At 39.6% G+C, this 14,312-nt stretch overlaps 1 protein-coding gene across 8 annotated transcripts in view; it reads left to right on the forward strand.

Annotated features, from left to right (window-relative positions):
• SMARCA2 (SWI/SNF related BAF chromatin remodeling complex subunit ATPase 2) overlaps window positions 1–14,312 on the forward strand; it is a 118,584-nt gene that overhangs the window by 31,550 nt on the left and 72,722 nt on the right. For 7 of the 8 annotated variants that reach the window (XM_074570862.1, XM_074570864.1, XM_074570857.1 and 4 more), the window contains 6 exons: window positions 4,148–4,477; window positions 5,197–5,298; window positions 7,480–7,729; window positions 11,989–12,115; window positions 13,363–13,536; window positions 13,762–13,935. In XM_074570862.1, the coding sequence (XP_074426963.1) occupies window positions 4,148–4,477; window positions 5,197–5,298; window positions 7,480–7,729; window positions 11,989–12,115; window positions 13,363–13,536; window positions 13,762–13,935 (1,157 nt within the window). Of the gene's footprint in view, window positions 1–4,147; window positions 4,478–5,196; window positions 5,299–7,479; window positions 7,730–9,935; window positions 10,140–11,988; window positions 12,116–13,362; window positions 13,537–13,761; window positions 13,936–14,312 lie in introns of those variants that run through there. The other variant, XM_074570865.1, reaches the window with a different exon arrangement.

Genomic DNA, 14,312 nt, shown 5'->3' on the forward strand with positions numbered 1-14,312 from the left:
AAATGACTTTCTTTCAGGAGGATCAGAAGCAAGATCAGGCCTTCTGCTCTGTCTGGGGAACTGCCCACTGGAAACCAGGGCGGCACTTTTCCTGGAGGGATCCCCTTTTGTCGTTGTTGTTCCTTGCAATTCCTGTACCTGTGTCTGCAGGATCTAAGTAGGTTGTCCATCCCACTTCCTCATGTCCTCTCCGTGGTAGACCCATAGGTGCCTCATGGTGTGTACCCTCTGTACTCTCTCTCTTGAGTGGGGAAATGCCTGCCCCTAATAACTGAGATGCTGGCCCGTGCAGGTGGGGAGTATGACGTATTCTCTTCAAGTTGCTGGACCTTCTGCGACAGTTTCTCCACAGCTGAGACAAGGAGGGAAGAGAGACTTACTTCATATCACTGGAGCTGGCCAGCCACCTCATCCACCGTTGGTCCCTCATCTCCTTTCCATTCCGTTACTGCCAGTGAGTTGGCATATGATGATGGTGCGCTCCGTACAAACTTCCACCATGTGGGCCTTGTGCATTGCATCTCATCAGGGAAACTGTGCATTGTCCAAGTCATAATAAATCATCTCCCGCACAACTAATTCTCTCAGGTACTGGATACCTCTTTCCATGGTAGTCCACTTGCTTGGTTGACATACAACATCCTCACTGAAGGGGTACCTCTCGCTCATGCCTGACAGGAGTTGTTTCCAGCGGCTGAGGGGTTGGGTCTTCTTCCCAATTGCCTTGTCAATGCCGCCTTCCCTAGACAGGGATCCCGGCTGCCTGGCTTCCCTACCCTCTAATTCCAGGCTACTGGCCCCGTTATCCCAGCACCGGAGCAGGCAGGTGACAATGTGCTCAGCCTGAAAGTCGCCTAAAATCTTTTCGCATATCGCGCAGCTCACTCAAGAACAGGGGTCAGGTGATTATCTCTGGTTCTGCCTCTTCCTCCTGTTCTTGTGATGTCCCTGGTTCATTGTCATCCCTTACTGAGTGAACTGATATCTTTGTGTACTTCTTCTTCTGTATGGGGGCAACTGATACTGGCAGGGGTTGGTTCACTGTTTCAGCTGCAGTGGCTGCCACAGGGGCTGGAGTAGCTGCAGTGGCTGGTGCAGGGGTTGCAGTAGCCGCAGTGGCTGCCGCAGGGGTTGCAGTAGCCACAGCGTCTGTCGCAGGGGTTGCAGTAGCCGCAGTGGCTGCAGTTCTGATTTCTCTCTCTTTCCCCTGAGGGTGCTGCATAGTACTGAGCAGTGCCTGGTAGATACTGGTCAGGGACAGTGCGGTGGGTTGTGCCTCTCTGGAATAGCCACAGCATTTTCCCTTCAAATATTCTACCACTTTATCAGGGTCCTGTAATTGTTCCGGGGTGAAGTCCCAGACCATTGGAGGTGAGAAGTTCTCTAGGTACCTGCCCATGTTCTCCCACATGCCGTGCCACCCCTGACTATCCAGCTTCGGAGCAGATCTCTGGGTGGTAGTTTTAAATAGTTGTTTAACCCTAAACAAGACCTGGAACACATTCAGGAGACATGACACTAGGAACACGCTGGTTTGAACATCCCAGAGATATTAAAAATTCCCAAAAGCTGTCATACCTTCAGGCCACTGAAGGAGAAAAGGGAGGCAAAAGAGCTGGGGAAAGTGTCTCCTCCTGTTTTCCCCACAGAGTGGGTGTGATTATTAATAAATTCCACGAGGTGGTGCCCAAGGTACAGGGAGGACAGCAGTACCACATAAACACCCCAAACTGACTGAACAGTGATGTGATCGTATCATAAACTGATACTGTACAGGACAGCAAAATGATAATCCTGATCCCTCTTCCAGAGATGATAAACAGCATTGCAGGGAGTACATAAGCCATATAGGAATTTATGTAACACAGCCACGAGAACAAACTGAGCAACATGGTGACCAGCAACTGTTTACCAAATACAATAAATGCACACAACAAATTTGTTTTTACAAGCTCTAGTTGGATTCTGTCATTATCTCAACCCTTTTTGCCCCATGTTGGGCACCAAAAAGGACTGTCGTGGTTTGGCCTCAGATGGCAACAGAGAGCCACGTGCCGCTCGCTCGGGCCTTCCCAATACAGGAAGAATCAGAAGAAAAAGGCAAAACTCTTGCGTTGAGACAAAGGCAGTTTAACAGAACAGCAAAGGGAACAGGCAAACAACAACAATCACACAGATAGAGAAATATACAAACATGATTATGGAACCGCCGCTCACCAACTGGACCCCGGGAGGCGCCTGCTTGGCGTTGACTTCGTGCCCCCTCCCCAGCTCAGGGTGGGCACGGCTCACATGGCATGGAATACCTGTGTCCTGGGGATCCTGCGAAAATTAACCCTATCCCCACCGGAACCAGGACAATATTAAACATTCCTATGGACTGTGTCTTTAATGTTTTTTTTTATTTTATTTTATGACATATGCTGGTTAAACTCAATTTTTGTGAATCTTCACATGTCCTAATTCAGAGCCCATGTGTGCATGCTCACCTGTATTAGAGTATGTGTGTGTGAAAAAAGCAAGTGGTGTAGAAACTTTATTAGGCCAGGCGTGTGACTGTGTGTATTGTCACACTGCTAGATCTTCTGAAAGTTTTCAAACTTAAAAAGAAAAATTTCCGTATAGCATCACAAAATTTAGGTTCTGCAAATGGCACATTTTGGAGCCTTTACAAGAAGTTTGGAAGGCTTTTGTTCTTTCCTGAGATATTTTATTGGAATTTTATTTCCATTCTTACTCTTGTCAAGCCAAGTTTCCTATTGCCAAGAATCCTAGCGCACAGGACTTTGAGGGAGTGAGAAAATGAAAGTAATATACATCTAGAAAGCTCAAAAAATGCCTGCCTTTAAAAATTCCTCTCTGCAAAACATAGTCACGGACTTGCAGCTGGAACTGTCAGGACTGAAAATAAGTGCTCAATATCTTACACCACAGCTAAAGGGAGGGCAAAATTACTTGCATTGTTATTTGGATTATGCATAGATGAAACTTACATAGTTCCACTTTAAAGTGTCAGGAATTGTGGAGAAAAGAGTAGATTTGGTGTCACAGAACCATGAAATGTGGCCTGAACTTCAGAGTTTGGTGATCCGTGGCTTGCTAAAGGATATGGAAGTGAACCAGAATATTTCTTGATTTTTTAAAAGTTTTTTTGGGCTTTACAAATTGATAAGAGCATTAGTTGTACTGCACAATAGCAGAGTGAAGTGAGTAAGTACTATTACCTCCTTTTCACTCTTTGTGGACGTCTTTAAAGTCTAGCTGTCTGTTGTACATTACCTGAAGGATCACTTTTCGTATTTTGTCTCTGACTTACTACATATTCTTGGAAATCTCACAAAAAATCTATGCCATCTCTTTTCATGGATGTATTGTGAAGCTCAAGGAAATATGTATGAAGTGTAATTAAAATTCAGACTTAAAGCCACTGCATTCACAAGTGCTGTAATAAGATACAAGCACTGTGTGCTTCAGAACTGTGCTTGCTCTCCTGGAACTTTATGGAGTCTTCACACGTAGTCTTCAGCACTTTCTTCAGAAGGTGATTTTTGTGCTTGCAGTTGATGTTCCAAATTATTGAGCGCCTCTATGGCAAAAGGTATTGAATGTTCTTTTTTTGGCTCAAACCTATAATCTGTATAAATTAAAGAGCAATTGTATATAAATTGGATACGATCTGTTTCTATTTCTGTATGTTGGTGGGTTTTCGCAGAGGGCTTTTATCAGAGAACAGGTGTTCCTTGATGTGTGTGCATCAAAATAAACTTACAACATTAAGCTGTAAAATAGGCAGACTTCACTGCATGTGTTCCACAATGAAATATTTGTCCAACATTCTAGTACCGCATCCTGATGTTTCCATATTGTATTTCATGTTTTAGTTTGTCTTATTCCAAATGTGAGAGTAATTGTTATTTTTAGGAATTAATGGACAGTATAATCATAATTCTTCTCAAAGAATAGCTCATGAGGCTATCTTGATATCCCAGGGAACTTCAGATTGCACTTTTGTTCTTGCAGAAAATACTACAGCTGTCCTGACTTGAGAGAGACATTTTTATACTCTCTGTAATGTTAAGGAAATTTGATGAAATTTAGATTTGACTAAGCAGAGAGGTAAAGTTTGTGATCCTCTTACGTGTTCTAGGTTATATATCTCCACACCCATCTCCACTCGGAGCACCAGAGCATGTGTCCAGTCCAATGTCTGGAGGAGGTCCAACTCCACCCCAGATGACTCCCAGCCAGCCAGGACCCATTATTCCAGGAGACCCACAAGTTATGAATCAACCTAACAGAGGTCCTTCCCCTTTTAGCCCTGTGCAGCTGCATCAGCTGCGGGCTCAGATTCTAGCATACAAAATGCTAGCTAGAGGTCAGCCTTTACCAGAAAATCTCCAGCTTGCTGTTCAGGGCAAGAGAACCCTGCCTGGCATTCAACAGCAGCAGCCTCCCAGTGCCTTCAACAGACAGTCTGGTAAGTGAAGCCTTATGTCATTGTGCAGGTAATTCTTGAAGTCCTACCTCTATAAAATTAAGAAAAGTTATTTCACTGTGCAGTACTGTGTCCATCCTGATTATGCTTGACATTTTTTGAATGTTAATCATACTTTACTGATTGCAATTTTACTGTTTTTCTTAGAGTGAATTTTCAGTCTCCTGTTGCTGTAAAAAATGTGCAATAAGTTGACTGATTATTTAGGTTGTTGAACAAACCGTGTATAGTGTGCTGTCAAATGAAAAACATAAGGAAAAGAAAATGTTCTTTTTTTTTTTCCTCCTAATGATAGTAGATGTTAACAGTGAAGAAGAAAGCACATTTTGGTCCGAAGAAAACTGTGTTACATTAAACAGTCTGGACCTGTTAAGTTTCTGAACACTTCCATTACTGAGTTTGCGTTAGAAATCGAGGGTTAAGGTGATACTATTTTCTTCTTAGTAATGTTTTAATAGTATCATTGGTCGCTTTATTTTGGTGGATATGGCTTTGCTACCGAGAAAGGTTTTTTTAGCAGACACAATTTTAATATGCCTCATTACATATATTTTTTCACAATAAAATCTACTCAATACCATATTTACCAAAGAAAAATACCGCTTGCCTGAATAGACTACCAATCTAGAAAATAGAATGATTTTTGAATGCTTGGAAATGCTTTATATCTTACTAAGTTTCTTTCCTCTGTCAAATTGCAGGTATTGGGTTACATACAATGAGTGGTGCTGCAGCTGGACCAGGGCCTGCTCCAGGGATGCCTGGACATACAGCTGCCATTACCCCTAAAACTTGGACTGAAGGTATAGCAAAGTCTAATGCTAATTTTATGTCTTGTACAGAGTTACAGTTAAACAGTGTGGGTAGAGTATAGGGAAAAGATGCAGGGGGAAAAGAAAAAGAAAGGTAAAAATGCTTGAAAAATAGTGTAACCTTTACTGTGCCTAGGACTTGAATCAAGGAGAGTCTAACCATTTATTCGTCCATGAATGACGTGACAATGTGAAATTACTGCAATTGCTAGGCAGCCTGAACAAGAAGTACCTTTTTACAATCAAAAGGAAATATGTAAGCTGCCTGAGGGATACCCATAAAACCTACTTAATAAGTTAGGTTCTGAGCATGCTTAATTGCAGCGAGCTTGTCTTTCAACTGTAGTCTTTGGCACTGTAAACAAAAGTTTTCAAACTGTGGTAGAATTACGCTGCCTTTTTTCTTTTTTAAAAATTGGATTGCTTTGAAAGTTCAGTATAGTCTTGGAGATCTAATGAACAGTGTAACTTTTTTTTTCCCTGCGTGATAATCAGGTTTTGAAATAAATCATTCAGATTTGGGTTTACGGGTTGATTTTATTTTTTGAAAGTAGAGTAGAAGTAGTGTTGTATTGAAAAGAATTAGAAATCCCTACTAATATATATTGCTTGAAGTTTGGGGCTTTTTTTTAGAGAGATTTAAAAATAAATATAATGTTGGAGGCCTGCGAATAACACAGGCTTCTCATACAGTAGAAGTATTATGAGATGTTGTTGCTTGTGGGTAAATCTGGGGACAGTGATGACTCCATGATAGTTTATGTCATAAGAAGTTCTCTGTCATTAGTCAGCTACTTAGGGCAATTTAAGAAGAAAATGAAATACTAATATGTATTCAGATGTAGGATTGCTTTTCTTGGAATACTCCCAACGAATACTTACAATTTGAGTAGGATAATAAAGAGGGGAAAAGTGTTTCTTGAGAGGTTTTATATATGAGTTTACCAGGCACAGTGCCTTCTAGCTCAAATGCTGCTACTAAAAAATGCTGGCAGGTATACAGATTTGCTAGATGGATAGTTTTATCTAAATAATTCAGTATGTCATAATAATATGTCTGTCCTGTTTAACTATAAGCTGCTTACTGTTTATCTTTTTTCATTGCTGTTTTTTTTTAATAAGAAAAAAATTGTCCTTTCTGTATCTGTTTGGAGGTTTTATTTGATGTATATTTAAAGATTATGCTTTTCTCTTCAAATTTATTTTTCATTCATTATGTAGTCGTTTGTGGTAGTGTTTGTTTTACAGTTCAGTTTGCATGATTCCCGGAAAACTGAGACTACACAGAGGCTTTTGGTGGGCTTACTTTATAAGCTGAAATGCACTGTTACTAAATACAGAATCTACAGCTTGTGCTCAAGTTCCTTTTCTGGAGTTTGATGCAGATGCGTGAATGACAAATGGTGATCTCTGAAGGAATCTTTTTATCTAGACTTCAAGATGTTGTGTTTGAATTAAGGTTGATTAGAAGATTGCAGGTGCATCTCGTCAGTGACAATTTTTGAACATCTGAATGCACGGGTGACTTGTCTTAATGGCATACCAAAATCTATGACCTTAGTGTCTATGAGGGGCAGGTACTATTTTCATGTTAATTTTCAAGATGATTAGAATGCTCTAAGATAAAACAGTAATTGAATTCCTGGTAGTTGAAATACTTAAATAGAATTAATAGAAGATTGTAATGAAACATAGGTTATTTATATATGACAGGTTCTAAGTACAGTTGTAGAAGTTTTGGTATGGCTATCTAGTTCTGATGGAGCTCTAAAAGCAGATTTAGTTGTGCTTGTTGTAGGGTGGTGATTGGAGAGTCCTTCTTCTAGGTGGTGCAAGGACAGTGAACAAGAGGCAGAATTAGTCCTACAGTTGCATGAAATGGGTTCTGCGGCTGTTTTACTTCTTCTAATAGTCAGCAGTAATGGGAAAAGAAATGGCATTCATCATAAAATTTCAGGTGTTTTGTTTTTCTTTGGACCACTTCCTGAAGCATATCATATACTTGCACTTTAGTATGTTTTTTTAAATACAGAGTGTAGTCTATCTCAGTGTGCTTTTTCTGGTTACTTTGAATGTTTACCTTACCATCACTTTTCTGTCTTCAGGAACTGTCTTGATTTTCTTCCTGCGTTCCGTATTTCATGTTATGATTAAGTACTTTTTATGATTCAGGCCAAGCCCCAGATCTGAGTGTCTCCAATGCGCAGCAAAAGCTTCCCGCGCCACCCCCTAGTGGGAGGCCTTCTCCTGCCCCCCCTGCTGCCCAGCCTGCCGCCGCCATGCCTGGGCCTTCTGTACCACAGCCACCACCTGGACAGCCTTCACCCATTGTTCAGCTGCAGCAAAAGCAGAATCGCATCAGCCCTATCCAGAAGCCACAAGGATTGGATCCTGTTGAAATACTCCAAGAACGTGAATATAGGTAAAAGAGAATAACAAGATTCAAATGCATATGCAGATTGTTGTTTTTCACTTTCTCCACTTAAATTCCTTGCAATCAACCACTGTAGTGACAATGGTATAAACTGAGTTTCCAGAGAGAGGTGTCATCAAAGAGAAGTATGAAAACATCAAACCAGTCAATCATTTAATTCTACCCCAGGTTATCAGTTAGTAAAGCATACTGGCAGTATCATTGCAAATCACGTAAGTTTAAAACAGACTCAGGGACTTGGCTGGGTTAGTGTATTACTTGAATGCTGCAAATGCTGAAAATTAGGAAATCAAAATCCTTGTAGTCTACAGAGAAACTAATTCAGTGCAGAAAGTTACTGAATTGTAAACAAAAGGGAGGTTGTAAGAGAACATTGGAAGTCAAAAGGCTGAGTGGCCACAGCAAAACCAAATTTTATTAGTGATGATGGGGTTGGCTGGACTACCAAACAGTAGAGAGAATATTAAGGAGGTTACAGACAAGATTTTAAAAAAAGGTTACCAGGAAGCACGATCTTTTAAAAGTTGCCTCCTGAATGCCCTAATTAGATGGTGAATTATATTTATTGCAATGTATAGAGTATGACATTTCTTGTGGAGTTAGAAAGACATTTCTTCCCTCTCCCATCAACAAGGCTATTAAACAATTGACCTTGAGAATCTGCCGGGCAGAAGGATCTTGACCCGCACCTAAAATAAATTCTTGATCATTATCAGTCAGAGCAAAGAAGCTGCACTTAGTCTATTTGCTTGTTTTGGACTGATGATGCATCTTTCAGTTACTATAACAATGAGTTTGTAGAGGAAGGTAGCCAAAAGGGATGGTTGTCTCACTGAAGAGTGGTTTAATGACTTTCACTTTAGCAAGGTAAAACACCGTGAAGTGTTTTAGGATGTTAAGCCATGTCCAGAATCCAGACCTTGATCCCAGGAAAGCTCTTACTTTTTGCATAAGATAACGCTTAAGTAATTTATTGACATGTTGTGGTAATTCTGTCACTTACCTGTTTTACCTTAGGACTGAACGGCCATAGCTGTTTCAGCATAAGCAATTACTATTTTCTAACAGCTTTTTCAGAAAGCTTGTAGAACACACCAGTACACGGTTTCACAGTTGCCCTGAGTGAAGAATTATAGCGCTAAGCTGAGCCAAGAATCATATGGCTAGTGTAATGTAACCTTTTCTGCATCAAATAAACTAAAATTGGTACTCCTTCTGTCTTCCCAGCCCTGCTCCATTGCACTATTTGTACTAAACTATTATGTCTTAGTATGGAGGAAAGTGAGGAGTGACAGAAAATAGTGGTGTTGCGTTTACTGATGTGGAGAAGTGATTGCAGGTACAGCATATCCGTTAGGGTGTAAGTACCCTGATCTTGGCAAAGTAAGTGAGGTGGAAGTTTGATAGGGTTCTGCAGCAGAAGGTTGGGGTTTTGTTTTTATTTATGGTTTTTTTTCGTTGTCGCTTTTTTTTTTATGGCAGCACATAGATACCAATCCAAGCTTTTTTAATGTTGAACACTGGAATTTGGTTTTGCTTTGCGTATCACAATGCTTAGAACTTCTGGAAGTCTTTTAATTATTTAAAACTCTGTAAGTAACATTGGAAAAAAGCTTTGAAAAAAACAGTTTAACAGCTTTTGTGCTTTGGATGGTGCTGGACTTAGCTTCAGTGTAGGCACGTTTAATACAGGAACATGATATATTCATACTTTCTTCATAAAAGGGAAATAGAAAAAAGCTAATATAAACATTTGTGTTCCGAAACCAGTGAAGTTAGTGAAAGCTTTATGAAACGGTTGCATCTTGAGATCTCTCAGAAGTTAATTTTTTAATAAAGGGGCATTATACTTTGAATACTTAGAAAACTGAATTACTCATTGTCATGAAAAGACAGAATTATCACATAGGTCTTTCAGGGATTCATTTTTTCAAACATACAGGTAGATCCAAAACGTAAAATTTTGGTATGCTGCCTTATTGTTGGAAAGCGTGAGCTTTGAACCTGATTATGTTATGAATTTTGAAAATCACATATTAGGTTTATTCAGTGACTGTACTGGTTTTGGCTGGCATAGAGTTAAATTTCTTCATAGTAGCTTGTGTGGGGCTGTGTTTTGGATTTATTCTGAAAATAGCATTGATAAGACACTGATGTTTTAGTTCTTGCTGAGCAGTGCTTACACAGTGTCAAGGTCTTTTCTGTTCCTCACAGTGCCTCAGCGAGGTTGCTGGGGGTGCACGAAAAGTTGGGAGGGGACACAGCCAGGACAGCTGAACCCAACCGACCAAGGGGATATTAGTGTACCATATGACATCACCATGCTCAGCAATAAAACTGGGGGGAGGCTGGCAGCGGCCTGCTTCTTGGGGACTGTTTGAGCATCGGTCGATTGGTGGTGAGCAATTGCTTTCACTCGCATCGCTTGTCTGTCTTGGGTTTTATTTTCCTCTCTCTTTGTTATTTTTTTTCCTCTCTTTTCGTGATGTTTCTGAACTAAAGGTGCAAAGTGTGCTGCTGGGGACACAGTAATTTAGCACTAATTTATGAGCTAGACGTTAAAAAGTTAATTGCTGATGTGTTTGGCCATTTCTTTTGTATGCACACCTCTCAAGTGCATAATGTCAGACCTTTAGGGGAGAATACATGCTAGTGCATATACCTTTCTGTTTCTTAATGGAATTTGTACATGATTTACATATTGGGGCATGTCTTACACACAGAACAATATTGTAAACATTAAATACTTTTGCTGTTACAAAGTTACATCTAATTATTTTTTTTTCAGTGACAGCAATTCTTTTATCCTGTCCTTGTTACTAGGGAGTTACGTAGTTTCTTTCATCAAACAATTCATCAAATAGGCACTTAAAAGTATAGTATAGTGTTCCTATTCATTAACCACGTGTTAAACAGGCCAGTACAGACGGAGAAGCAGTATGCACCTATTAACATATTGCAGGATCTGAGAAAGCTTTGAATCTAATGAAACATCAGCAGACTGCTTTTTCTTCCTAAAAAGCCTTGATCTGATTGTAAAAAAGGCTCCAGTGTATATTAACAAAGAGAAAGAAAATGGAGAGTTAAAGCTGCTGTCATATTTACGTGGTGATGCTGAGAAGCTATTTGCAGCATGTGTTGATTTGAGATGAGATTATATGATAATCGTTGTTAATCTCTGTGTGACTAAAGGTGGATAAAAAGGAACATAGATATTGAAAATTCTTAGAAATGTAAGTTTAAATTATTCATATGTGGAGAGCTGTTCAACTTGTTGTGTTCCTTGAAATCTGTCCAAAATTAAAAATTCATACCGTGCTTTTATAAAACTCTCCTTAGCACTTTCTTCAAAATGAAGTGCTGCTTTTTAATCTCACTGAATAGATTTCTTGAAGCTAATAATATGTGTAATTTAAAGTTGTTCTATTATGTGGAAGCACTTTTTTTCCACCTTCTCATTGCTAATTAAAAAAAATACACTTTGTAGTGTCATGTCCATTGTCTGTGGTTTCTTTCTGTTATCTGCAAAGTCGCTTCTTGTCTATTTTCATGGTTTACTGCATGGCATCCATGCCAGACAGGTTTGAATGTGCAAGCATAACCTGTGCTGTTGACCACAGTTAATGAGGAAGAGGCGTGCATCACTTGTTTTGCAAAGAGTTGTCTGTGTAGATGCACTAGCCACTTTCTGCATGGATGAAGATAAATTGCTGAACTGCAAAGTCTAATTAAATATATCCTTCAAACGGTGAGATTATATCCTTCAAGTGCTTGTAAAAAGCATATAGGAAGCTTTTTTCTTCAGGTTCGGTTTACCTGATAGTTATTAGTATTTTTCCATGAAGATAGCAATAGTCAAACAAACTGCAGTCATTCTCTTTAAAGACTGGAAGGTGGCTGTGATGAGACACACCTCAAGTAATAAAAGAAGCATAAAACAATACCCATCAAAATAGCTTGAAAACAAAATCCTGTATAATATGAGTATAATAAAATTCCCGAGTTTCTTTTCATATGTATACTTTTAGTCAAAATTAAAAGAAGGGCCAAGGGCAATTTTCATTATTTGACAGTTTATTTTCAAAGTGGAAAAGGATACCTAATGTCATCCCTGCAAAAGCCTGTTAGTTCAGAAACAATTACTGAAAGCCAAATCAATGCCTGAGACAAATTGCCTATTTTTACTGTATAATTTGGTAACCTTACAGATTTTTCCTGGTGTCTTAACCAATTTTCTGTTTACTTAGGCTTCAGGCTCGAATTGCTCACAGAATCCAGGAACTGGAGAACTTGCCTGGTTCTCTGCCCCCTGATCTGCGAACCAAAGCTACAGTGGAGCTGAAGGCACTTAGGTTACTGAATTTCCAGCGCCAGGTAATGCTTTTCACTTCAGGAAAATTCTCATAGAGGTCACAGCCAAATGCGTCCATGTAGCAAAAAGTAAATTGGCAAGAGATTTTGCAGCAGCCCTGAGCCTAAGCAGGAGGTTTTGCATTAGAACAAAATTGACAGATAAGCAAGTCACAGAAATGTTTAACTTAGCTTTTATTTTATTTTATTGATAAGAACGTGCAGCTGTTGTTTTGTTACCTGCTTTTCTTCCACTCTTAAGTGTAACAGTAGAACTGTATCTTTCATAGGGAACATGGCTTTGGCACAAAGATAAAACAAAAAAAAAGAGCTGGACAGGCAGCGAGCTGATTTCCCATGCAAATCCCAATAGACAACTCTTTCTGGACATACTTCATTTTTGTCTCAGGTCCTGTTGTTTTAGGAAGAGTTGTATGTTGGTGTTGTGTGTGGTATTTCTGTGTGATCTGTTCTAAGGATTTCCAGTGTGGCACTCAGACTTTGAAAATGAAGCATAACAAGATAATACCTAAGTTGGATGTTGAGTCATCAAATCATCAAATGAATTTCAGGAAAGGAATCACACTGCCAGACTCTTCTGGGCCTCTTGCCAGTGGCTTTTCCACCTAGTTTGGAAGAGCATAGATGTGATTTGTCAGGTCAAGCAAAAATAATTCCTGACAGAAGCCTTGGCAGTAGTTGTACTATGATGTCCAAGTCTTCCTTCCCTCTACAGCTGGCACTCCTTTGTAATGAAGTTTTGTCAGAGGTCAGATGAAAAGCAGCAGGACTTCCCTGCTGTACTGCTTGGACTGTGGCAAGCCTTTAACATTTACCTCTCCTGTGCAGCTGGCAATTAAATGAGTTGTCAGCTATGTTCAGGTCTAGCTCTAGAAAGTATGTTATGTATGTTGTTTATTTGTGTTTTACTTCAATGGTGTAATATCTTGGCCAACCCCTTTCATTGCAGCAGAACGGTCATTTGCAGCATCTTGTAAAGAAGGAATAAATTATGATTAAGAGTGATTAACACTTTTGGCCGTCCTGTGGAGACTTAAGATTTGTCTTCAGTTTAAGACTTAGACAGGCATAGCTGCTGCAACTGTATAGGCACTACCTTTTCACAACTGTAATGGAAAAGGAAGAGGAGGCTGGCACATCTTCTGGACTCTTACTCTTTTACTCTGCCATACCACTGTTTAAAGTTGTTCGTCCATGTATTGAAAATTGTTTCTTTTTGTTTTAAGTGTTTCTTTTTTCTCCACTGGTAGCTGAGACAAGAGGTAGTAGCCTGCATGCGTCGTGATACAACGCTGGAGACAGCACTGAACTCCAAAGCCTACAAACGAAGCAAGCGGCAGACTTTGAGGGAGGCCCGTATGACAGAAAAGCTTGAGAAACAGCAGAAGATAGAACAGGAGAGGAAGCGTAGGCAGAAGCATCAGGTATTTTAACTTACTAGCTGTTTGCACCATGGCAGAAAGCACTTTGCTTTGCTGTGTGGGTCTTCTCTGTTACATATTTTATTTACCTTTAGAGTTTCTAAGATTAAAAAAACCGCAAATCATGTGATAAGCAATTGGAAAAAGATAAGATTAGAACTTCTGTATCCCTGATTGCAAATCTGGTGCTTTGTCCACATGTCTGCACTAACTTGTTTCTCTTTCTAGGAATACCTGAATAGCATACTGCAGCATGCTAAAGATTTTAAAGAGTACCACCGGTCAGTTGCTGGGAAAATTCAGAAGCTTTCTAAAGCTGTAGCAACTTGGCATGCCAACACTGAGCGTGAGCAGAAAAAAGAAACTGAGAGAATTGAGAAAGAAAGAATGAGGAGACTAATGGTAAGGAGTAGAGGAAAGAATATTGTTATTTTAGCTAAAATTACATACTGTATCCTTTTAATATTTCATATACAATCTCATCCTCACCCATGTATTTCCTTTGCAGAAACAAGCCTCTGTAACACAATACGTATAAATCTAAAACTGCTACAATTTGATTATGTGTGTTTCTGATGATGGTAATGAATGTGACACTGTTCATTTTAACCTATAGTGACTTCTTTTTTTAAGGTTTTTGATAAGGATAATTATTTTTTTCTGGCAGCATGGAAACTTAGCACAGCCATTTCTGTATAACATCACTTAATCTCATTAACTTCATATGCTGTTATTTAATTGCAGTGGTATCGGTCCATTATATAAATAGTGGAGTGTGT

The sequence above is a fragment of the Larus michahellis genome, chromosome Z, assembly GCF_964199755.1.
Source record: "Larus michahellis chromosome Z, bLarMic1.1, whole genome shotgun sequence".
NCBI classification, from domain to species: Eukaryota; Metazoa; Chordata; class Aves; order Charadriiformes; family Laridae; genus Larus; species Larus michahellis.